Source organism: Molothrus ater, chromosome 18 (assembly GCF_012460135.2).
Source record: "Molothrus ater isolate BHLD 08-10-18 breed brown headed cowbird chromosome 18, BPBGC_Mater_1.1, whole genome shotgun sequence".
Lineage (NCBI taxonomy): Eukaryota > Metazoa > Chordata > Aves > Passeriformes > Icteridae > Molothrus > Molothrus ater.
The window spans coordinates 10,927,489-10,952,802 of NC_050495.2; the positions used below are offsets into that span (position 1 = coordinate 10,927,489).

General features: G+C 45.7%; 2 protein-coding genes across 3 annotated transcripts; one reads left to right on the forward strand and one right to left on the reverse strand.

The window, feature by feature from the left end:
• Nucleotides 1-1,740: 1,740 nt before the first annotated feature.
• On the reverse strand, nucleotides 1,741-24,801 carry C18H12orf43 (chromosome 18 C12orf43 homolog). Of its 2 annotated transcripts, XM_054516744.1 has the most exons (7): nucleotides 24,645-24,801; nucleotides 24,201-24,248; nucleotides 23,848-23,947; nucleotides 23,166-23,239; nucleotides 22,757-22,847; nucleotides 21,661-22,372; nucleotides 1,741-9,911 (listed from the first exon to the last, which is right to left on the reverse strand). In XM_054516744.1, the coding sequence occupies exons 1-6, from the start codon at nucleotides 24,784-24,786 to the stop codon at nucleotides 22,036-22,038; spliced, it is 792 nt and encodes a 263-aa protein (XP_054372719.1). In that variant the 5' UTR covers nucleotides 24,787-24,801; the 3' UTR covers nucleotides 1,741-9,911; nucleotides 21,661-22,035. The 2 variants fall into 2 exon arrangements, with proteins under 2 accessions (XP_054372719.1, XP_054372718.1); XM_054516743.1 differs by lacking the exons at nucleotides 24,201-24,248; nucleotides 24,645-24,801 and having other exon boundaries at nucleotides 1,741-4,260; nucleotides 9,762-9,911; nucleotides 23,848-24,165.
• HNF1A (HNF1 homeobox A) lies at nucleotides 5,876-19,333 on the forward strand. The gene is given in 10 exon segments (XM_036393028.2): nucleotides 5,876-6,201; nucleotides 12,783-13,069; nucleotides 13,072-13,276; nucleotides 13,575-13,813; nucleotides 14,572-14,729; nucleotides 16,181-16,382; nucleotides 17,603-17,794; nucleotides 18,054-18,175; nucleotides 18,458-18,599; nucleotides 19,181-19,333. Coding segments are annotated over 10 exon segments (2,001 nt in total). The 3' UTR covers nucleotides 19,309-19,333.
• Nucleotides 24,802-25,314: the final 513 nt, after the last annotated feature.

The following is a 25,314-nucleotide window of genomic DNA, read 5'->3' on the forward strand; positions in this document are numbered from 1 at the left end:
CCTGTGCCCATCTCGGGGAGAGATCAGGGAGCTTTGGTGGATGTGAGAGGAGAAGGGAGGGAGGAGGAAGGGAGTCATGCTCAGGGCTGGAACAGAGGGCTCACAGCCCACTCTGTTTGGGGGGAAACTCAGGTGTTCCCACATCCACATATCCCCTGTCTAAAAAACCAAAAATCTCAGGCTTTGGGTAGGATTTGCACAATGGATAAGTTCCCTGCTTTTGTTCTCCTCAGCACAGCAGAAAAACCTGCAGAAATGTTTAGATAATAAATAAATAATTTGGAATCCTCACTCTACTGTGGTGCAAACCTGAATGCCTGGAATGCCTGTTGGTGCTACCCTTTTTATTGATGATAACAGAGTAAATGTAAGAAGAAAAAATAACTTCTCAGTCCTTTTAAATCAATGCAGGGAAAGATAAATCAGTTTTCAGCCTTGTCTTGATACTAAAGAGCCTTTCCTAATTTTCTTTTTGCTGAGAAGGATGTAAAACTGATATTGGTATCTATGAAACAATATCCCTGCTTTGTGTTCATATTGAAATAGCTTCCAGTTTCTCAGTCTTGCAAAATTTCCAGCACATTAATTTGGCACAAATGATTTATAGCTGATGAGCAATTAAAGTATAATTTCTTTCCAGCATCTCAGGCTTTGTGACTAGACTATTAAATGATTTTGCAAGCTTGCTCTATCATTACAGGATAGCAGTGGGATGAATTCACAGGAGAAATTTATTCCTCCCTGCAGACCCAGCATCTACTCTCACCTGCAAACTGGAGCACTGCTTGCATTCCTCAGATAATTTTCTCAGTGTATCTTTTGTACAGTCTCTCTTTGGACCTACAAGAGAGCTTTAGTCTGAATTTCAGTGACAGTTTACTCTGACATTACAAAGTCCTCCCAGAGTGCCTGTTCTGCCTGGAACCTTTGATGTAGACTGATGCTTTACTTAGACCTGTCAAGGTATTTCAGAACTAGCAGCAAACAAAACCATTCTTTAAATTATTTTTATATTTGGAAGGGCAGCTCCCAGAGACAAGCATGGTAGAGAAAAATCAGATGAAAGTACTGGCTACAAAGAGTCCTCACCTCCAAATTGTTTAAATGTCAGCAGATGACATTTAGCTAACCATGTCTTGATTCTGCTGTAACGGAGGTGGAAAGAACCAGAGGAGCTTCATGTAGACACTTCACCCTTCAGGAAAGGAAATGACAGGTAGAGTTGTCAACCCTGCTTTGTTCAGGAAGGAACAAATGGACAGGAGCAGAGAAGGAAGGAAAAAACCCCAAAATCAAGAGATGCACTTCTGACTGTACAGCTGGGAGCTACACTAGGCTATTTGCTTGTGAGATCCTTGTGGGATTCCCCTTTACAAACCTAATTACAACGTGCAGTGACCATGTGTGACACGATTCTCTTCACTACCACCTAGTGGGAAACTCCTTCATAGCCCAGCTCAGGGCTGCTCCTGATCTCCACCCTCACCCTGATGGTAGAAACTGGGAATAAGTGGAGGGAGAAAATGAAGATGACTGGGAAGGAGGACACAGTCCTGTTTCCACATACAGGCAGAGGAATGTGTAGAGAAAGTCTGTAATTTAAACCCATTTGCCCCATGGATTTACCACAACTCCAAGCTCTGCATCCAACCCAGCCCACTGATGAAAAAACCCAGCTTCCTTCTCAGTAAAATCACATTTTCCAATTATAACCACATATTTACACCAAAGACTACTACATTAGAACCTAAATGTGTATATATTGGAAACATTAAAACGTGTTCAAGCAAGTCCTTCCCCACTGAGATACTCAGGGTTTGCACAAATAGCCGAAATTCAACTCTGTGAAAACAAAGTATAAATGACAATTATCTCAGATTTTCACACTCCTGTGTTTCTTTTGGGACTAAGCTCCCAATGCACAAATAATAATCAGTTTTGGTACTCACGTAGCTTTTTTCCCCCCAATAACAGAAATAAGGGTGAAAATTATCATAATAGCTCTCACATTTCAAGGAGGGGATTATGTTAATGTCATCCAGGCCAGTAAAGCATTTATCAGTCCCAGCAGGAAGAACAGTAAAATGGTAAAGAATTATTAAAAGAACCATTTCTCTGTGTTTCATTTGCCATTGGCAATTTTACCACCCTATTCAGGGAATTATATGGGCTCCCTCTAGTAGCACTTTTATCATAAATATATTTAGGCTTTTTTTCCTTCTCTGTATGCTCCTTCAATCCACATTGTACCAGCAAATTACTGTGTTTTTCATCATGTACACTTCATAACAGATATAATTCAATACATTAAATCAGAGGTAAAAATGGTGTTGATACAGGAGTGAGGGTTTGTGAGTCTATTCTGCATTCCATGAGGTTCACAGGACTCTGCTGTCCCTTACTCTGGGTTTGCCCTTATGTAGTGCAATGAGCAGAATACAGACCAGTACATGCAAAATCAGAATAATGTTCCTATTGTGTACCCATTCATGCTTTCATGCAGTGTTTTCAGTGTTAAGTAATTCACTCACTTTATTAGAGGAGATTACTTTGGAACAGTTAATACAAAACCAAATACTGCAAGCATGAGAAAAGCAAGCAGGTATCTCTTGGTGTCTTCAAGCTTCAAGTTTCCCCTGTTACAATGCCCAAGATCATTTTAATCAGAGTGACTTGAGAATCAAGTCATGGCCTGGGAAATGGTTACAAGGAAAATCAGCATAGAGTAAGCACTGGTAATAGATAAAAATGGATATAGGAAACACAAGTCCCCTTATTTAAAACATTCATCCTCAAGGCACAATCCCTGAGTACAATTCAGCTGCAGGAGAACATTGTCTGATTATGGCACTCTGCAACTGAGCTCTTCCTCCAATAAAACTATAATCTAGCTTCCACCTTTGACCTCTGCTATTCTCTCATCACCTCAAAAGTGCACTTGTAATAAAATCTGAGAAATATGACATTGCAATCCTTAGTGCCAGGCTATAAAATAGGGATGCTGGCTAATTCACAGCAGGAATCCCTTTCAGTCTGACCACTAGGCATTTCTAACACTTAAGAAACACTGAAAAGCTCGCTGGTTTTCCTGCACTGAGGCTCTGAAATACTTAGTGGGGCTGAGCTAATCACTGGCACAGCCTGGCAGGTTCCAATGAATGGAAAGATGAAAGTGGGTACGTTCATTTGGTTTTTTGCTAATTGCCCAGGTTCCTATAGTTTAAAATGGACAGTTCCAATAGACCAAGGAAAAATTCCTTCAGGATAAAGTGATAGAGAATATTTACCTCCTCCTCAGTATTTGAAATATTTCCTTGTTCAGTTAAGCATTCTCCACATGGCATCCAGTTGTAGCATTCAGGGAGGTCCTATCATACAAACAGATGTGCATTTCTGGTTTTATAGACTTCAAAGGTCACTGGTCTCAAAAAAAAAAAGCTTCTGCAGCTGAAGATCCTCAAGGCAAGCAGAAGCAGCAGCATCAGGACTTCTGGGTGCATAAGGAATCCTTGAAACCACATAATATAAACATAACTTGTTGTTATGCTTTCTTCTCTTTACAGCTTCCACTGACAAATATTGCTGTTCTTTGTTTAAACTTCCCCATCACCCCTCAAACATTCAGTAGGTTTATATACCAACAGAATATGGACAATCCTTTTAATAAGAACAGTGGTAATATTTTACACCTTGGTTTATGTAAAAGAGATCACCATATCAAAGAGAGGCAGAAATCAGTAACACACAATGACAGCATCTCCTCTGTCACATATTGCAAGAGCTCCACAATCTGCTGTGTCTGTTTGCAAAATCCTGGAATTATAAGGACATATCATGCAGAAACTGTATGTCATGGTTGGATACTGTAATTACAATTGAAAATTACTGTTATCAGCCACTAATGTTGTCATGTCTACCTGAGGGGAGGGAATAAAAGAAAAATGTAATAACAAATAAAATGCATGGAAATTGTATCAACCCACTGAGAGTACAATGCCAAAAATGCTCCCCATTCTTTAAACACTCTTGTGATGGGTGCAAAACCAGCACAACTTTTATTAAGAGTATGACCCCAAAAACATCTTTAGAAGCTGAAGTTGTCTTTACATTAATGTTCACGTGAACATTTCTTCAAATAAATGTTTTTACATGGACTCGGGATTCTCAATCGTTTTTAGCCACACAAAGTCGTCAGTATCCATTAGAGCTTTGTTAACGCCCTGCAGGGAGGGGACGTGGTGCTCTGGGCACGGAGCAGATCTGAAATAAAAGGCAAGAGTTACCACAGTCCCAGTCCCGCCCGTGCCTGGAGGAGGAGGGTCCGTCCCTCTGCAGGAACTCTGTCCCGCAGCTGCTGACTCAGGAGCCTGGAGAGCTCGGCCAGCGGTGCCCACCAGGGAAAACAGGAGCCAAGGTCCTCTCCAACATTGTCTTGGGACACTGCCCACTCTGGGGACAGCCCTAGCAGGCTCTGTTTAGCTCAGGCTGATGGCAGTGTATAGACACCCGCAGCTGCCCTGGCAAGCTTCCATTGAGACAACAGCTTTACATCCTCCCAGGAGTCACTCGTGTGAGACAATCGAGCCCACACGTGCATATCAGGTTACTCCCTAATTTAGCCATTCAAAGTAGATAGGTTAATTCATATTATTTCAGACCAGAAAAGAGAATTTAGTCGAAAAGATTCCTGGAGAATTGTTTTAAGCAGTTCCAGCCAAGCCAAGGATCCTGTTTTAGGAAATCACCCAACGGGTGGGAGCAGAACCTCAGAGCAGGGCTGGTATCAGGAAGGGATGGAGGCAGATGATAAAGGGGAACCACAAGCTTGCTCCATCAGGAGCAGTAGGGCATTTGATGATAGAGTAGGGGTTTGAGCATGACCCAGCACCCAGGGCTATCCTTTATCAAACACATGAATCACAAGCTCAGAGAGGCAAGCCCTGCAATCCCCCAGATTATGTGGGAACACTGCTCCTGCTCATAGTTGGGCAATAACATAGCAAGGTAAAATGGAGGTACTACTAGAATTTGCACATCAAGATACCCAGCAGCCAAAGCCAGAAATTAAAAAGCCATTTAAGTCTTCATGGTCTGCCACAGAAATCAGCTGGAGCTTCAGAATACACTGTGAGGTTTGGGAAGGTTCACATAAAGCCAGTGGTCGCCTGCCCCTCTGCTGGGGGATGCACAAAGACCAGTGCAGCTGCCAGTGTGGCTTTCTCTCAGCCCAAAGCCTTTGGCAGGGCCTGGCACTGGCTGTACTTCACCACTGCCAGAGCTCTGAGCAGGTTCTGTGATATTCCAACAGCAGCACCTTGTCCTGAACCATGGGCAGCCCAGCACAGCTCCTCCTTTTGGGTTCGCCACCTCCTTCCTTCTCCAAAACAAATGGGGCCAGAAGTAAGCTGTGCTTCTCCATCCCCATCTTCCTAGTGTTCTTTCCATACTCACTTTTCCATGCTGCAGATTTTTTATCCCTTCATTTTCTTCTCCTTCTCTCTCCTGCTTCCCTCCCTTTCCCCCTCCCCCTGCCTTCTCTCCCTCTGCACTTTGTGAACTGCTGCGGCAGTGCTGAAGTCCAAAGTTCAGTAACTTGCTAAAGCACACAGATAAATATGAACCTTGGAGAATTTACATTTGCTCCAATGTAAACAGATAGCCAAGGGTCCCTTTATCAGCACTGGCTCAGGACAGTCGTGGGGGGTCTGAAGTGGCTCAATTTTGTATTTTGTTTTTTTTGGGGGGTGTAAAGGCGGGAGGCTGTGCTGTGCCCACTCTGCTGACGGTCGGGCGCGTTACCTCGGGACCATGGTGTAGGGAAGCTGGAAGCAGGATAACCCCAAATTCCAAGCCAAGAGACACCAGGCTGAAGACCATGGTCTCCAAGCTGACTCATCTCCAAGTGGAGCTGCTGGAAGCGCTGCTGGAGTCGGGGCTGACCAAGGAGACCTTGATCAAGGCTCTGAGCGAAGCGGAGCCCTACGGGCTGCAGAGCGAGAGCCAGCGCGCCATCAATGCCCTCCAGAGCGAGAAAGGGGAGCCCTGCCCCGACATCCCCAACGGAATGGGCGACTCCAGGGCATCAGAAGATGAAACCTCAGATGACGGAGAGGAATTTACCCCTCCAATAATGAAGGAGCTGGAAAACTTGAGCCCTGAGGAGGCTGCTCACCAGAAGGCTGTGGTGGAAAGACTATTACAGTAAGGACAGATTTACTGCTCCTCTTTGCTGCTTTCTTGCACTCTCCCTCTAAATCTCTTTTCCTTTCCCCTTCTCCTCAGTGTCCCTAGTATTCACAATTGATCTAGCTGCACAGAGACAGTCTTCATCCATGCCAGGACTAGCAGCCCCCAAATGCTATATAAATGTTCAGATTTTCCTTTCATCTTGCTTAAAATGCATTAAGGAAGCTATGGAGCCTGATTACATATTTGACATGCCTATAGCATCAGGCTTCAGAATAGTTCAAGGCCTGTATAGCTCTCATCTCTTTGACCGAATGTTAGGGTTTAGGATTAAAATTTTTAATACAGTTCACAATTTCAGTCATCAGGAAGAAAAAAAAAACAACCTGGTCACTCTGAGCTGGTGCTATATTTGTATAAATGATACAGTGAAGTTGTAATGTTTCCCTGCTGGATTTAAGGAGAATCATATTGTTAATTTCACTGGGGTTTGCTATAGATTATTGGCCAAAGCCAATCAAGAGACCTTGTCCTTGTTGTTCTGAGTGTGAAGTCCCCTGACTTTGGTGGGGATTTTTCTTGTAAAAAGCACACACAAAACATATGCAGAGGTTAAACCTGGACAGAACTCTCTGCTTCTACCATCCACTGTCTGTCACAGTTACAAAGAACACACACAGCAGCAGTGTCTGGGTTTGCTGCCACACAAATTTGCCTTTGCATACAAGGATTTTTGAGATCAAAAGACAGGGGAAGTTCCCTGAACCAATAAGCCTCTCAACAGACTCAGATAAGCATTCACTCAGTTTCCCATTTGGGATTCTTACTGGCATACAATCCCCATGGGAGATCCAAGAGGTTTGTCCAAGCAAGGATCAGGCCCATCCTCCCATCCATCACAACAGACTCCTGACTGTTTTAAGGCTATTTTGAAATGACAAGCTGATAGAAGACAGAGGTGCGGCAACACCTAAAATCTTCAGTAAAAATCCAGCTAGGGAATTTCTCAGGCATTCTGATCAGTCTCTTTCACATGCAAAGGGAACAACTGAAAATGTAACAGCAGAAGCAAACATCAAATCCCACCACAAAAGGCCAGAGCTAAGAAAAGAGCATGACAAGAGTTAGCATTCCCTGTAAATACTTAAAAGAAAGCTCCCTGGCAGACTGGGAGTTGATGATTCTGCAGAACCCATGAGAGGAAAATTCACTGAATCAGCTCTTACCTGTGTGGAAAAAAATTCCCATTAATTCTGTCTTCTTCCTGGCCCAGTATGTCCCATTTCTTCTGCACTTCCAGCTCTTCCACATCTTTAAGTTTTCTCTACTTCCTTTACATCTTTCAGATTCTTTTTACCTATTTCCCTTCTCTCCTCACTATTGTTTCTGCTGCCATTCCTCCCATTTTGTTGCCTCCTTGGCTGATTCTCTCTCTGCCTCCCACTCTTTTTCTTCCCCCCATCCTTGTCTCCTTCTCATCCTCCTGAGTCTGCGTACAGGTCTTGGGGCAGTTTGAGCCCAGTGGCACCGGGCGGGCCCTGGCTAGTTACTAATTATCCAATGGCTTTATTATTTCTCTTTTGTCTTATAAATTTATAGATGAAAATTCCCTGATAAGCTATTTGATCATTAACTTTTGATGGTTTGTCAAGTATCTCTCCAGAAAGAAAGCCATGGAGGTTGAGGAAGACTCCCTGGCTTTGTCCCTTTTTCTCTAATAAGTGGGTGAAGCAGGACTGAAGTGACATCTGCTGTGGTCTAAGAATAGGATGGAGGCAATTCCTTCCTGTCACCCTCACTTCAGAACCACTTCTGGCTTCTCATCCTCCCTATCTTTCTAGGATCTTGGTGCCAGTCTTCCCTGTGCTTACCAGCCTCACCACAAGTCTTACCTCTCTTCCATTAACACTTTCTGACAGTCAGTGTGCTGAGCAGCATTTCCATTTCACAAATGGAAACTGAGGTACAGACAAATTCTAGGACCTACCTAAACCCCTGAGACAGCACAGAGGAGACTGGGCAAGGACAGGGATCTCCTAAGCCTCACACTGGCTCTTAATTACAAAGGCTTTACTCTGAAACATCAGAGATCTCTGTCATCAATCTCCCCCACTACAGGATAGAGCAATTCACTTCTGCTGTTGATGACAATATAAAGGCACCAGAAGCCTCAGTTTCAGAAAAAAGATTACAAGTGGAGGTCTATAATAGATCAAAATTAATCAAGTTAAAATGAAAAGAGTAGGAAGCCTGCATTGACATGTTCCACATTTCTCATCAAATCAACAGATGTCTAAAAATCTGTTCAAAGCATCTGAACCAGTAGCAGGGGTTGATAATACCTGAGAAGTTCTTACCTACTAATAAACTTTTTTTGGTTTTAAGATCAAACCTTTCCATTAATAGATGCCTTAAAGTAATGTCCTTAAAATAGTACTGTATGTATTAGAAAGCAGGGCAGAACAGTCTGTGGTAGAAATTACTTCCAGCAGTAGACAAAAGAAAGGCAGGCAAGAATCTCCATGCCCAGGGATTCCCTGCAAAAGGTCACTGCTTGCAAAACTATTTCACCATCTACACAAGGGTTTCAAATGCAGAAACCAGATGGAGGCAATTCTCCCTTTAGACAGAAGCTTCTTTGGGCATTATTAAGAACTCCTGGTCTGCAGACCAAATTTTAACAGAGAGATTGACTTGTGGGCAGCTATTGCTGATACAGGAAAGTCTTTGTGCTAACTGCAGCCACTGCTCATAAAGCTATTGCTTTATAGAGTAGAATCAGGAAAAGTGTCCATTATTAGGCTTTCCAGGAGCTGGAAAGAGAAAAAATTGACAGCACCAAGAGACCAACTATGTCTCCACAGGACCACTGAAACTGAAACCAGTTTGAAAAACTCTGCTCAAAGCTGAGTAGAACAGAGAAGATACACCCACAGGACTGGGTGCACCCATGGGTGTTGATTAGATTTTGTCCCTACAGAGAAAACATGCTAAAAGCCGTTCAGATAAAGGTTTCTCTAGTGGGGAATTAACATAATTTCATTTTGTCCTTTCATATGTCTCACTGATCTCCCGTAGATTTACAGTTTGAATAAAAACATTCTTTCCATATCAATCCACACACAAAACAAATTGCATCTATGATAAGAAATAAATGACTCAGTAGGGAGGTAGAGCTGTGAGGAGAAACTCCCAGATAATCCCAGAATATAAGGCAAGAAGGAGGCTACCTTGGGGGAAAGGACCATACTACTGCAGGTAAAGCAAATGAAGAGAGGTAGAGTGACAATCCACCTGTAGGGCAAGGGCTGAAATTCCACTAGGAAAGAGAGAAATTGAGATAAGCAACAGATTTCCCCTGGAGGCAGGGATAAAAGCATGCTTTCCAGGAGGAAAAAAGAAAACAAAGATATATCATGACAAAGGTCCAGTCATTCCCCCTGCTTAGAACAGCTCTAGTTGGGGAATCTGGAGATGAAGCTGCCACACCCCTTTCATTTCCACATATAAACCAAGATGAGGCAAACCAGGCCAAGTTCAACAGAAAGGAACACTGCCAGCATGGATGGTCTTACCTTCCCTCTGCACTGAAATGTGCAGCAGCTCCAGAGGAAAGGGCCGGGGATGGTCCTGAGCACTTCACAGCTCTGAACCTCTGCTTGAGCAGGGTCTAGTCCAAAGCAGCAATTCAGAACCCACCTCAGGGAAATGAAGGCTTCTCCCACCTGAGAATCAGAACAGGAAAGAAGGGAAGAGAGAGTGAAGGAGGAGGAGGAGAAGAAAGAAAAGAACAAAGGAAAAATAAAAAGTCAGGAAGAGTGAAGGAGGGAGAAGGTCCCCTGAATGTTACATCTCCAGCTCTCTGGAATGGGTTTTCTTTAATGCTAACAACTTGATATTTACTTTCCATTTAAATTTGAGATGTTGCTATAAATTATCAACCAGCCTCTTGTTCCCTTTGAGTTTATAACTAACTACCTGGGTTACTTATTGTTCAGGTAACAAAAGGGAGGTGAAAACGCCCTTAAAAAGTGACCTCAGAACTAAGAAAATGGGAAGCTGACATGGAGTGAGGACCCTGGCCCCTGTGGTGGGGATGAGCCATGGAGAAGGGCTATGTTCACATGGCAATAAGCAAGTGAGAGCAGGAGAACAAGACTTCAGAAGAAGGAAGTAAAAGCTACCAGTGTGAGACCAACCAGGAGAGAGATTACCCTGGAGAACGAGACCTTGGGGAGACAGCTTGCATCTGAGCAGAAGGGGAAACTAGAAGGCAGAAAACAGTCTTGGAGATAGGGAAGGAGAGCTTGAGCAAGGCAAACCTATTTGTGCAGTTCTGACTCACTGAAACAATTGAGATTTGGCTGTAAAACAAGCAGAGAACTCTGTTTAGAGTGAAATCCTCCCCTCTGACAGTCAATGATATTCTTATAGCCAGTGAAAGAGAAGAGGTTTCAACTTCTGATGTCCTAGCCTGTGATGGAGGCTCTGCAGGTGGAACTGTGTATCTGAGCAAGGGCTCAGCTGGCCAGACTGTCATCACTTGGACTGTGGTGTAGCCTTGGGCCTAAAGCACTTGCTGCTTTGGTTTTGCAGACTGGCCTTTGACAATGTACAGAGTAGCCAGGATTTCATGCAGCTGTCCTAGGAAATCACACTGAACTAAGATTCCCTGCACTATTTTGCATGACAAAGCTCCCTGCTGAGTTAAAAGAAGACAAAACCCACAAGTCTTTAACCACTGTGAGAAGAGACTCACAGAACTTACTGGTTTATTCCTGCCACAAAATGAGGATCTCAACAGGGGAGACAAAACTGACTTGACTGGGGTGCAGAAAGGAACTAACACATAACAGAGGCTTCTATGAGTGGCCACACAGACTTTCCTCTTCCCATCTGAGCCAGAACTCAAATCAAAGAGGTCAGCTCCCCAGTCAGAGGCTTTTCTCCTCTATACAGGGACTTGGACAATGAACACAGGGTGCAGGTGCTGGCCAGACCATCACAAGTACAAAGGCAGGAGACTGGCTTAGGCAGCAGGAGGGGAAAATAAAAGAAAGAAACAAACAAAAACAACCATGAGGAAATAAAAGCTTTCTTAAATTCAGCTCAGTTTGTGGTTTTTGAAAGACAAAGATAGTTAAGGGAAGATGCTAAAAATCAGAAGCCTCTATGGCAAGTGCTCCAATGTAAAAGAGAAGCAAATGTTCTATTTTAAGCAGGTTTTCAAAAAGCTGTAACTGACACCATTTGTGTCACACTTTAACTGCTGTGGAGCTTGCTCCTTGGACTAGGCAGCCCCTGGGAGAGGGGCTGCAGGGGAACAGAGATAAGGGTGTTTGTACTGAGAGAACAGGTGTGGACTTTGTCCTCCTTATCACTGTGCAGCCTCCAGCAACCTCCTGAGTCAACAAAGCCATGAACAGCACAGTTGGTGCCTCTGGCTCAGACATGTGTGCTCTTGTGACAGTTTCTGCACCATCCCAGGCACCTTTTTTTCTCCCCACTGCTCCTTTAATGCTGGTGTTGAATATGACACCAGTGTCTTCCTACAGCACTGCAAGCCATTTCCTGCAGACATTTCACACAGAAGGCACAGAAGGATGCTCCTGTTCAAAGCGAGCCAGGAGCTGTTCTGCAGAGGTGCTCTGGCACTGCTTGGATTTAGACTGATGAGTTTCACATCTTTATTTCTACTGTGACTTTCAGCTGGGGGGAAATCAATACACATAAAGTCACAGTCGTGTTTTCTCTATTTTCCTCAAGAACCTTAATGGATATTCTGACTGGATATAATAAAACCCAGAGGATCACATCAATTATAAAATCCCACACTGTTCCTGAAATTTTGTCTGCAGGTCTCAAATAGTTCTATTCCTTCAGCTGTTGCCCAAAGGAGGGCAGCAATAGGAGGAATTAGTAATTCCATATTGCATTTAGAAGCTCTGAGTAGACCTAGGTGTGAACCAATGTGTTTGAGTAACACGTAGCAGATGTGTAAGAACATAATTCTGGATGATTTGTCATATATATGCATACAGAGCTGTCATGCCACAGTATAATGACAGCCTGTTTCCATTGGCTGAATCATTGCAAGGCAACCCAATCTGGACCAGAATCAGGGCATGAGTCAAGTTCAGTCTAGTATCACAATCAATCTGTCTTGGAAAACTCAGTACATCTGCCCCATCTGCTTTAATGAGAGGGGGATAGAGAAGAAAAGTAATGTAGGGAAAGGGAAGAGAGAGGTTGTCTCTGTGTATTGGAAATTCCCCTGGTAAGGAGAGTCTCCTCCTAAGGGCAGACCTAAGTGTGTACAGACAGAACTTCAAAGGAAGCCACTGCTGCATCTTTTGCACTTTATCTCCAATGTCATGCAGTTTTACCCTGCATACAGAATCAGAACTGAGCAAGGCAGCACACTGAGGAACAGCTTTCTGCCCTGCAGGCAATGAGCACTCTGGCCTCACCAAACATGATGGTGATGACTGACAAGTGCCACTCAGGAGCTACTGCTGCACTTCCTTGAAACCCAGGTCTGCTGAGAGCAGGTGTTTGATCTCTCTCCCCTGAGAAATGCCTTGTGTTCCTTCCAGAGAGGATCCCTGGCGAGTAGCAAAGATGGTGAAGTCTTACCTCCAGCAGCACAACATCCCTCAGCGTGAGGTGGTGGACACCACAGGTCTGAACCAATCCCACCTCTCCCAACACCTCAACAAGGGCACTCCCATGAAGACCCAGAAACGAGCAGCCCTGTACACCTGGTACGTCCGGAAGCAGCGAGAGGTGGCCCAGCGTGAGTATGGCAACAACTGCTCCTGTCTCAGTGCCATAAAGGCTTCTGCTTGTCCTTACTCCTTACTGTTTCCAAGGAAAAAATTCCCTGGCCCTTTGTGCTTGCAGAATTCACACATGCTGGCCAGGGCATCCTGACAGATGAGCCCATGGGAGATGACCTGCCCACCAAGAAGGGAAGGAGAAACCGCTTTAAGTGGGGTCCTGCCTCACAACAGATCCTGTTCCAAGCCTATGAGAGGCAGAAAAACCCCAGCAAAGAAGAGAGGGAGGCACTGGTGGAAGAGTGCAACAGGTAAGGGTGGGTGTGTGTCTTTGAGGAAGAGGAGCAGGGTCCCTCTGCATTCCTGGTGTTTGCTGGTGCCGCTGGGAGGCAGGGCAAAGGTACAGCACCGAGTGGCACCACTGACACCAGCCATGCTTAAATTAAATGCCGTAAGTGATCATTCCTTGTCCACAGAGCACAAGGAATGCCTCAGTCTTGCAGGACCCTTCCACACAGCGTGCCAGACCACAGCCACTTGGGAGCTGTGCACTTTGTGTCTTTGAATAAGCCCAGCTCAGCAAGGCTCTTCTTCTGCTTTTCCCAACAGGGCAGAGTGTATTCAGAGAGGTGTTTCCCCATCTCAAGCCCAGGGACTGGGCTCAAACCTGGTGACAGAGGTCAGAGTTTACAACTGGTTTGCCAACCGCAGGAAGGAGGAGGCTTTCCGGCACAAGCTGGCCATGGACACCTTCAGCGGCCCGCAGCCCGCCCCGGCGCCGCCTCTCACTCCCCACAGCTCCGCCTCCCTCCAGCCACCGCCTGCGCTCTCACCCGGCAAAGTTCACGGTAAGAACAACCAGAGGGAGATCTGCGAGAGAGCTGAACCTCCCCAAACTCAGCCACCCAAACTGTCTCCCAAGTCCAGCCCTTTAGGAAATGAATCTACAGATAGAAAAAGCAGATTTGCTACAGGGGAAGAGCAAAGGTGACAAAGAGACCATGTTTCTGGGTGAGGAGAGTGGCTAGAATGTCAAGGGAGATAAAATTCAGTAACAAAACCCACAGCTAAAGCTTCTCACTTACTGTGAGACCTCCCAGCTAGCAGGCATCAACCCCAAACTTTGTGTTCCAGGAGCCATCACTGCCTATCAGAAGTCAGTTCCATGCCCTTCCAGTCATGTGTGCCCCTTACTCCTTTCAATGCCAGCCCCATCAGACCCTGTGACAGTTTTTAGGCATGAGGAAAAGTCATTCTCCATCCAGAAAGAGCACAGCTTTCAGGTTCATGGGCCAGAGCTGGGGCTTATTCTTACTCTAGGAAGAGATGATCTCACCAAGACTCCTCTCTTCAGCCACATCCAGAGAGGTGGTTTCCTGCTCCCTGGCTCTCACAGCCCGTCAGTGTTTGAGGAAGCAGTTACACCAATTACAGGGGAAAGTCAGGGCAGGGTGTTCTCCTGGTTCTTCTGGTTCCCCTACTGACCATTAAGTACCTGCCCAAATATCTGGTGGCGAGTGCCTGCAGAGGAAACTGAATTTAGTGCCTGCCTAAGTTTCTCAGTTTCTCACTTGTGACAAGCAGTTTCCCTCCTGTTGTGATGCAGGAGTGAGGTACAACCAGCAGCCAGCCAGTGAGGCAGAGTCCTCCAGCAGCAACCACCACGGGAACAGCTCCATGGTGACCACCCAAACCATCCTGCATCAGGTGTCTCCCCCTGGGCTGGAGCCCAGCCAGAACCTGCTGAGCACAGACACTAAGCTGGTAAGTGATGGACACTGCTGTTCTGCTGACTGGGACATGTCAGGCCATCTGCCTGTGGTTAGAATACGGCATATATTATTATATATAATTATAAATAATATAATTATATTATAATTATAATATAATAATATAATAGGAACTTTTCATGGGTATTTTTTGTAGAATGTTATTAAACCCACCTTCTTATGCTACATAGTCATATGTAACATATTGTAACATAATCTGTTATGTAGTAATATGATATATTAGAGTCACTCTGCACTGACCATGTCAGACCAATATGTGCCCTCTAGACTGTGGTGAGGGCAGGTATTAGAGCATGAGAGCAAGAAGACATTTCCTGATGAGTAATTAAAACAGTCTGTTCTGGAAACACAGCACTCAAGGCATGACAAGACTTTCTTCTTCCCAGGAAACCCTATTCTCTCCTCCTTCCCACAGAGAGATTCTTATCCCATCTCTAGCTCTTATTTGGACTCTACCCATCCCAAGAGTTGGTCAGACCAGTGGGATTACCAGAACACAGATCCATCCTTACATCTAGCTTACCTGTAAAAATGGAGCCCAACAGCCTGGATGCAGACATGTACTGGATAATTAGATTGCCTCCTCAAAGCCAATTTCCCTTTGAGATCTGACCAGACCTTTTCCCACATCATTAACAAAGAAGCATCAGAACTACATGATTGATCATTCTCAGTCTGCACATCTTCCCTTGTTTTCAGGGAAACAGCAGAAGTTTGCATTAGCTCAGGCTGGCTGGAGGCAAAGTTAAGGTTGCTAAAAATAACTATGATTTAAATCTCATCAGTCACTCACTTTGCTGGCTTTCTGGTCTCTTGCTGAAGAATTAAGTCTTTCACGAGGTCCTGAAAATCTTCTATGTCTGTGTTCTAAAACTGATATCAAGGTGGTTTGTCCCACTGTTTAACCTCTTGGTGCTTATTCTTACTAAAGATTCCTTACAGCTTTTTGTCTGAGGAGAGAGAAAAGAAGTGTAATATAAGGCATTTAACTATCAGCCAAATCACTAGAATGCTTTTTTGCTCTTCCATAATACTATGACTACAGGTCCCCAAGGGAAAGAGGAACTCCTGCTAGAATTCTCCTACTAGAATTACCATGTGAAGTTACCTGAGCCTCTTAATTTCTCTGAGTTTCTCCTTCTGCCCTCAACTATGAAAAAGAAGATGATCTATCCCTATAGAGAACACAGTGGGCTTAATCTCATTCTTACAATTTCTTAAATGTGAAAGAACTAAACCAGCAGGGATTTACTCTTAGTATGTCAACAGCTGACCTGTGCTAGTTAATGATGAGCACACAGAACTGCAGACAAGGATATGTGAAGCCCTTGCAGCTAGCAGGGGGAGGAGCAGGAAGAAAGGAGTTTGTCAGCTTTGGGACTCACCTGCTGCAGGTGGCACGTTCAGGGTTCTCCTTTCCCACAGGTATCAGCTCCTGGAGGAACTCTCCCTCCTGTCAGCACCCTGACTGCCCTGCACAGCCTGGAGCAGAGCCCACACACGCTGAGCCAGCAGACCCAGAACCTGATCATGGCCTCCCTGCCGGGGGTGATGGCCATCGGGGCGGGCGAGACGCCGTCCCTGGCGCCCGCCTTCACCAACACCGGAGCCTCCACGCTGGTGATCGGTGAGTGGAGGCTGCAGGGCTCTGCTTCCTGCAGCCACAGCTGCCTCTCCTTGTCACAATCACCTGCCCCATGTTCAAAGCCTTAGCACTAAGCTGGCAGTGATACAGACCTGAGGAAATTGTCACCTAAGATCAGCAGCACTGTTGGCGAGTACCAGCGGATTCAGGACAGATGTTCCTCGTTCATGGTAGAATTAAGTTACACACAAAAGCCATGTTTTAAGAGTAATCTATTCCTATGCCAATGTTTTGGTTTGCTACTCTTCATCTTTCCAAATATAAATATAATACTTCCTTAAAATGATGGAAATTAAAGCATGTTCATAGTGCTTGAAAGACAAAACATCCTGTTCCACCACTTCCTGCAAAGAGCAGCATATGCCTTTGGAATCCACAGCAGTAATTACAATTTTTTTATATTTTTCACTTTGACAGCTTTTCTGGACTTTTATGAGATTTCTTTTCATTCCAAGACTAGTCTACTGCCAAAGTGCATCTCATTAGAGGAAAGGAAATTAAAGTGTATACTTTTCTCTTACATTTTCTTCCAAGGAAGAAAGAGGCCTTGTTTTGTTCCATGGTGACAGCTGTGAACTAATTTCCATTTCTTCCCAAGATTGTGATATGGATTTGAATTCTGTGCAAACAAAAAAAAAACCCAAAAACTGGAGTGCAGGAGAGACCTGCTGATTTACAGGGTCTGGACAGTTGTGGGAAATGGGCAGCAATATGTGAAACCTTCTACCTCTCTCACTGGCTCAAATTCCTTAATTTGGCAGCCCTGGCAAAAAGAGTTAAAACTCCATTCCATGTGGCTGGACAGCTACAGCCTAGCTGTCTGTGTTGCCAAGAGTTTCATAAAATAAAAAGAGTAAATTAACTGGGCACTGAGGTGATGCTCTGAATTTATTTTTGAGCAAGGCCTCCCTGGTGATCACTAAACTGGAAAAGAAACTTTTCTGGTACAAAGAACGTAGACAGGAATAAACACTGGAAACCAGAGGTGGGGTGATGCAGCTTTTGGACATTTACACTTCTCTCTCACAGGCATGAAATCTATCCTTAATCACAGACAACCAAGGGAACACCTGAAAAGCAGGACCTAAAACCACCCTGCAGTGACAGGCTGCCCCAATGGCTGTTTGAGATGCCCCCATTGCAGAGCAGCCCCTACTCCTCCTGCAGGGTGGACACCACTGGCATCAGTCCTTGTTTTCCAGGCCTGGCCTCAACCCAGCCCCAGAGTGTTCCTGTAATAAACAGCATGGGGAGCAGCCTCACTACCCTGCAGCCTGTTCAGTTCTCCCAGCAACTGCATCCATCCTACCAGCAGCCCCTCATGCAGCAGGTCCAGAGCCACATCAACCAGAGCCCCTTCATGGCTACCATGGCTCAGATACAGAACCCTCACGGTAAGAACATAAACTCATTTGCTTAAGTAAACAAAAATAAAGACACTGTTCCTTGAGTGCATTTGCTGGGTCCTTGGGCTTACAGCACTCTGTTTTCCTCCTGTTATTGTTGCTCTAATTATGAAATTATTTTTCTATTGCATTTATCTCCCTGTCCCTCCACCCCCAGCATTTTGAAGACAGCAGGTCCCACTGCATGAGGAGAACAGCTCAGCCAAAGCTCCAGCACCCACATGATGTTGTTTTCTTTCATGTACAGCTCTCTATGGCCCCAAATCTGAAGTGACTCAATACACACATGCAGGCCTCTTACCACAAACCATGGTGATAACAGACACAGCCAATCTCAGTGCCCTGACCAACCTGACACCAACTAAACAGGTAACAGCCTTTCTTTAGCCTTTGTTCCCCCTCCTGAGAGCTGCACCAGCCTGCAGGCAGCTCCTTGCATGTCAAAGAGCTTTTGGGTGTGCCTGTGCCATCCCAGCAGAAGCATCTTTCTCATCTCCTGGCCCTGCTGGGACCAGCTGCAGTGCTGGAGGCACCAGAGCAAGTTCTTCACTGCATCATCCAGGAGGATTTCACCTCCCCAGAACCTGCTCAGTGCTTCTCTCACAGCTCTCAGAAGGATGTAGAAGTCACTATTAACTCTCTTTTCTCCAGGCATTCACACCTGACTCAGAGACCCACACCGAGTCTGGGATGCACACACCAGTGTCACAGGCACCAACAATCCATCTACAGAACCAAGACTCAACAATCCAGCACCTTCAGCCAGGCCCTCGCCTCACCTCGAGCCCTGCTGGTAAGAGCAGCAGCCACTATTGTGGCTCTTAAGCCATGCATTGCCTAGTTTTTCTTGCCAATACTGTAAAATCCAGTTAGAAAATGGTAATTGGGGCTCTCAATTCCTTAAATTGGCTCTGCCAGTGTCCTGAGGGGTTTGAAAAGTCAATACAAAGAAAAGATTCAGAGCAGAGTCTGTGTAATGTCAGACTGTGGAAATTGGCCCTTTCAGAAAGGCAAATACCTCTAAAAATATCAACAAAAATCAGTGCCAATGAGTACCCAGTCCTGTGGGCAGTTCTCAGGGCTGAGAAGCCCAAGTCTCCCTCATGAAGACTCCAATTGGATCTTCCCAGTTCTAAGAGGAGAACTAGGACATCAGCTAGAATCCTTAGAACTGACCTCTCTGGAGATTGCTGCCCTCAATGTTTTCAGGCTGGCTGTGGACCCAAGCCAGGTATTTAGCAGCACCCAAAACACACAGAGAAAAGCAGTTATGCCCCTAAGCCAGGAGAGCACAGCCATGCTGCAAATGGGGTGTACGTGCAATAAGGGGACTGGTGAGAATCTGCCATTGACTTCTGCCTATACCTTTGGCAGTGTCCTCCAGCAGCCTGGTGCTCTACCAAAGCTCTGACTCCACCAACAGCCACAGCCAGCTGCTGCCATCCACTCACAACGTCATTGAGACCTTCATCTCCACACAGATGGCATCTTCCACCCAGTAACCACCACCAGCAGCCCCTGAGTGACTGCCACAACCAACCTGCCAGGTGCAACTCCAGCCCTGTTTGCCACCACAGCCTCACACAAACCCCTGCTCAGCTGCCTCCAGGAGAGAAAAAGTCTCAGGCTCAAGACTGAAAACACGGAAAGATGATGCTGGCACTGCTGAAATCCACTGCCACCCCACAAAAAAGCAAACCTTAACCCTAGCAGCCAGCTCAGAATGGCCAGACATCCTTTTGTGGCTGCCCAAGAAGGAATCCCAACAGTGCCAGGATGTGGATGGGACTTTAATTCACTCAGCTTTCACCAAGCTGGGCTGTATGAACCTGTCAGCACCAGACTAAATCACGTGGGAAAGAGCAAGGCTGGGCTGCCAAAGATGGGACACAACCTTTAAACACTCTCCTCCTTTGCTGCAAGGAAGCACCAACAGGAACTATAAGAAATAACAGAACCTTGGAAGTTCCTGACTTTGCAATGAGAATAACCAAGAAACAGATTTGGGAATGGCTTGGCACAAACCCGTCAGTATGAGATCACTGACGAGCTACAAATCCTTAATAAACTACCGAAATACTAAACATTCTCAGTTAAAAATGACCTGCTCTAAAATCATGCTATCCTAGTGGAAATGGCTTGGTTGTTTTTGAAATAGCTCTGCTTTGTTTTAAATGCAGAAATTAAAGTTTAACAGCTGCAAGAGATTCCAGTTCTCTGCATTAATCCTGTGGATTCTCATCTCACCTGATTTGCTGAATGATTTGCAGGATGGCATTTCCCACTGGTCCCTGCCACTGCCCAGCACCTGGGAGGTTCCCATGCTCCACACAAAGTAGAGGTTCCTTCAGTTTTCTCTATAAACACTCAGCCTGGATTCATTTTACACAACATGGCTCATTCTCAGCTTCCATGCAGGCTTGATTTGTAGCTCTTGGTATGCAAATAACTGCCCAGGGCTCCAAGAGTCTTGCTTGCACTAAGTGAAGAGTTTTAGTCCCAGGGATCTACTTATGTAATTCCTCTTCTAATTATTCCTCTCTATTTACTCTCAACATCCACATCACGGATACATCATTAGCCAGACATCAAAACAGCCCCAACTAACAGGTTTTTGTCTGTGACTGAAACTGAGCTACTCTTTTAACTGTGAAATGGATGAAAAACCTTGAGACTGGAAGGGAGAACTAAAAAAGCCCAACAGTGAAGTCTTCAGTTATCCTATCTGGGAATATCAAAATTGCAGATGTCTGTGAAAAGTTTCATTGATAAGAGCTTCCTCTAGATACCATCAATAATTTCAGTAATGAGATTCTCTAGGAATTTTATCCTAGAATTGTTTCCTAATTTCCCACGTACACCAGTTGCAAATATATCTAATTTCCAGTTAGCATAAAAATAAACCCAAACTAAAGCAAAAAGAATTGTTTAGGCCACCTTGCATTTGAAAGCCCAGGTTTAAAATTCAGTACACTGAAGTTTTAACTGCACATAGGCAAGTAACTTCTGCTGGCACCTTCTGTTAGATTATAAGCCAAGTTTCTACTTAGCTTTTCTATTTTCGGACGCCAGCTGTGTTTTCTAGACTAAAAACCAGCAAGAATCTTACAATTTCCCATGCTCAAAGAGCTACACTTCACTCTTTTGGTTTCTCTAATCTGGCTTTCTGAACTTCTGAATCCAATAAGTTGGATTTCCTGAAACCCAGGAATTTTAAAAACATAAGTATTTATCAGTAACAGTTAATCTCCTGAAAGACTTGGAGGTGAAGAATAAACAGACAAAGAGTGAAAATTACCAAACCTCACAGTATTTCAGGGAGATAAAAGTCATTAACCAGCCCAAACAAGGAGAGAAAGGCGGTTTTAAAATTATGCTTAAGTCCCTCCTGTAGCAATTTCATAGCATTGATCACCCAGCAACTAAAAAGCCATCCTGAGCCACCTCTATCTCTGCTGGGGACAATCTGAATGCAGCAAGAAAGCCACTGTTGTACCTTCCAAATTAAGTAGGTCCAAAAGTGTAGTAAAATTTAATAACAACAGATGCCATAAAAAAACCCTATACATGAAAAAAACAAAATCAACAGAGACAAGTGGAACAGTAGGATGCATTTACACCAACCCTGAAATCAGCTCACCACACACTGTTCATGTGCAGGGGCCCTGGAGAGGTGCAGATTGCAGAGGGATTAGTAACACAGCAGGTTTCAAAAACAGATTGTTATGATGTTTGCAGGGAAAAAATAAGGGGCCCTGATTTCTGTCAGGATGCTTTTGATAAATGAGTCTCCCACAGGCTGGAGCTATTCTTAGTAGTCTACAAGGAGGCAAAGAGAAAAGGCAGTTGATCACCTGTTGCCATGTAAACCAAATTGCATTCATCATACAGTTTCTCCAGAAGGGTTTCAGATGTGAAGGGACAGACCAGGAGGAATGCAGCTCTGATCACATCCCTCTGCCATGCACGTCTGGCACAGCATTTAATCCTTTTAGATTGGGCCTGCATAGGCAGCAGCACAGCCAACTGCTGTGTGAGGAGAACAATGTTCCCTTCCTCGGGGACACAGGAGCACAGGAAGTCCCTTAATTAGTCTCTCAGGCCACTGAGCTTTCAGAACAGACGCTTTGCCAATTAATTTTCCCTCATCTGCAGCAACTCCTGTTGTTAGGTTCTCTTTCAGTTTCCTTCACCCATCACAATCACCTGCTGTTTGCAGAGCAAAATCATCATTCTTTTTTCTTCTTCTTCTTTTTCTTCTTCACAGCTCCTGGCAGCACAGAGTTCTCTCTGTGATTGCTGTTCTGTCTCTCCTGCTGGCCATTTGCAGACACCAACCGAGGCAAATCTTTGCAGATCTGGTCACACTCTGCTGGGTCTATTATTTTCTCTTGAATATTATTCTCTCTCCTAATTTTCTTCTTCTTCTTTTTTTTCTGGTTGGGCTCTACATAGCCCTGACTCTGATCCTGGGACAATGCAGGGAAAGCACTTTGCTTCAGAATATCTGCAGCTGACACGGCAGCCTCCTGGCACCTCTGCCACTCTTGGTCACTGTCTGTGTCACTGGAAAGGTAACAAGAGGGAAGGAAGTTGTGGTGCATTTCTGCCTTGAATTCACCCAAAAGTTGGACAGCAGAGTAATCTGAGATGAGAACAGACTATAAACACCCAATGGCTCTAGGCTCCCATACCTACAGTCTGCTTTTAACCAGTCTGAAGGACAATGTGCGCTTTACACACACTAGGAGGGGAAGGAAAATCCTCCACAAACATTTCTCATTCCCCAGCACTAAAAAAGAAACAAAATTCTGGTCTAGTCAAATATAAGAGTCATAAATACACACTTCTCAAGCTCTTCAGCTTCCTATTCCCTTGTGGGAGTCCCAGCTGCCTCTGAAATGTGGGATGCAGCAGTACTGAGGAGCAGAGCAGCTGCCAGCACCTCACCTGGAGCTAACTGGCCTCCTCCTCCTCGCTGCAGGGCAAGGCTCTGGTTTCCCACAGTCTCCAGGGACAGAGGAAGAGAAGAGGCGAAAACCTGAAGTGTGGAAAGGGGGGTTTTAGACAGAATATAAAACAGAGGTGGAAGCAATCAACTGCTGTTCTCCTGGAAGGCCCAGTGCTGTTTCTGTATTTCCACAGTGCTTGACAGCAATTATTTGGGACTGTGTGGGAGGACTTGGGGCACAGAGGTCAGAGCTGCAGAGTAACAGCCCTCACAGACAGCACCAGGAATTCTTTCAGTGCAAATGTTTATTTGTCACTTGGAGGTACAGCTGGTGATGGACAGGATCCATCCCAGCTGTCAGCAATCAACAGTCACAAAACAGCCACAATGGCTGAGCCTGGAACTCACCATCATCTTCAGAGTCAGACGGTGCCAGTGAAGTCTGGGATGGTCCTGATGAGTCCTTCAAGACAGTGATGAAACTAAACAGAAAACCCCAGTCAGATCTCAGACAGGTTTGTGCAAACTGAGCTACACTTGGGTATTTCTGGGAAACAAGACTAGAGGGAGATGTTGCATAGATCCTTTTGTGTTAGTGAGGCTGCCTCAGCTCCCTGTTTCCAGAGCAGACCAGGCCTTCTCTCCTCAGCAGTGCAAGCCACAAGAACAGTTTAAAAATAGCATTTCTAAAGCCAGCTCTGAACAGCAGGAATTCCAGTTCTCCAGGGTCATACTTGTACAACAGACAGAGTGGCAGCCCAGTACCAGGCATTCTGCCAGCACAGCCCAAAATCAGGTACTGGTGAAGGTTGTAAGAATAAATCAAAGATTCTCCTGCCAGCCTTTACATGATGGAAGTCTCTTTTCTCCCCACAAGATGTCCACCACAGAGGCAAATGCAGACAAGCAGTGCTGCACAGACAGTTTTGACCAGATGGCCACAGCACATCAGCAAGGTTAGGTCACAGAATATTGGAAGCTTGTACTTAATACAGGCATGAAGGAGACAATATGTTGAATTTCCTGGGTTTAGCACACAAACACATCAGTGTAACTGACCCACAGAACACAGGTTTCAAGCCTTGCATACCTGTCTAGCATGGTTCCCAGTTTCTTTGCAACGTGTGCTCTGAACTCTGGAGTTGTCTGGAGCTCATTGTCACCCTCCTGGCGGCCGATTGCCTCACGCCCGTTTGAAATAAGAACAAGGATTATCTCTTTCGAGGCCAGTAACATCTGGCCCTCTCACCCAAACCCTTAAAAACACATTATTCTGTTCAGATTTAAGCATCATTTCAGATTATGGTTGGACTAATTCCCCAAACAGAAACTTCCCCTTTCAGTACGAAGTATCACAAGGTACAAAGTAGAAGCAGCATAAATATTACACATTATTTTTTTCTTTAGGGAAACATTAAGTCTGAAACCAGAAGCAAAAATACCTCAGGCTTGGTTGATCTTTAGGCTGCAACCGATCCTTTCTAAAGCCCCCTGAAAAGAAAGTAGCAAAGGCTCATTTAGAGACCTGCGGCCAGGACCTCTCTAACCCTCGTCAGGAACATGTTAGAGCATAAAAACAATGCCTGCAAGACAGCCCTGGCCCAGCTGCAGCGAGAACAGCTACGAGGGGAAAGGGGCACTTCCCTCAGGCCAGGACTGACGGGAGGGGGCTCTGGGCTCGGGCTGGAGGCCCGACATGGCCTCGGGAGGGCCGGGCAGAGCCCCCTCCATTTCTGACACCGGCCCCGCGGCACAGAGGGATCCCCGCGGGTCAGGATGAGCCGGGGAAGAGAGGGGAGGGGCCGGACCGGAGCCGCGGGGCGGGGAAGAGAAGGGAGGGCACGCTGCAGCGGGGGTGCAGAGCCCAGCCTATCCGCCGCCTCTCACCGCTGCGCGGCTCCGCCCGCGCCGCCGCCAGCGCGGGGCAGTCCCAGGCAGCCTCCCGGAACCGCGCGGCCGCTTCCCCGCCGCTCTCCGACTCCGAGCTGCTGTCGCTGTCCGAGCCCGAGCGGCCCCTGGGCGCCGCCATCTTGCAAGCGCGGGACACGCTGGGCGCTGTGGTCCGGCCGCGGCGCATGCCGGGAGCTGTAGTCCGGCCGCATGGCATGGCGGGAGCTGTAGTCCGACACGGCTCCCATAACCGACTTTCACAAACTCATCCTTGTTTTAATCAGCTTCTGGAGGACACGGTTCGTGTCTTTGGGGCCCTGGTAACTTTCTAATCAGTTACTATACTGACGTGAATATTTTTGCTGGATGTAGAAGCTGTGTCCAACCCTGATGCTTTGCTGACAGGCTGAAAAGGAGACAGCTGCTTTGTTGATTTTCACTGCTCTTCAGGTAGGACTGCTGTGTGTGTTCCTCATGCCATCAGCACTGTCACGTGCTACATTTTCATCTCAACTTGAAATTTTTTGGTGTGATACCATTTTGCTGTGGGTTTTGCCAAGCCTACGTGCTGCTGAAAGCAGCAGGAAGACTCTGTATAAGTGTTTTTATCCTCCTGGACACTTCCTGGCTGGTACCTTCCAACCTTCCCACTAGAACTGTGCAGGCT

Coding starts and splice junctions, on each gene's coding strand:
- C18H12orf43 (XM_054516744.1), bottom strand. CDS start 24,786: ATGGCGGCGCCCAGGGGCCGCTCGGGCTCGGACAGCGACAGCAGCTCG. Junction 23,240..23,847: donor CTGGGAACCATGCTAGACAG/GTATGCAAGGCT, acceptor TTTTCTGTTTAG/TTTCATCACTGTCTTGAAGG. Junction 22,848..23,165: donor GTCTGACTCTGAAGATGATG/GTGAGTTCCAGG, acceptor TCCACACTTCAG/GTTTTCGCCTCTTCTCTTCC.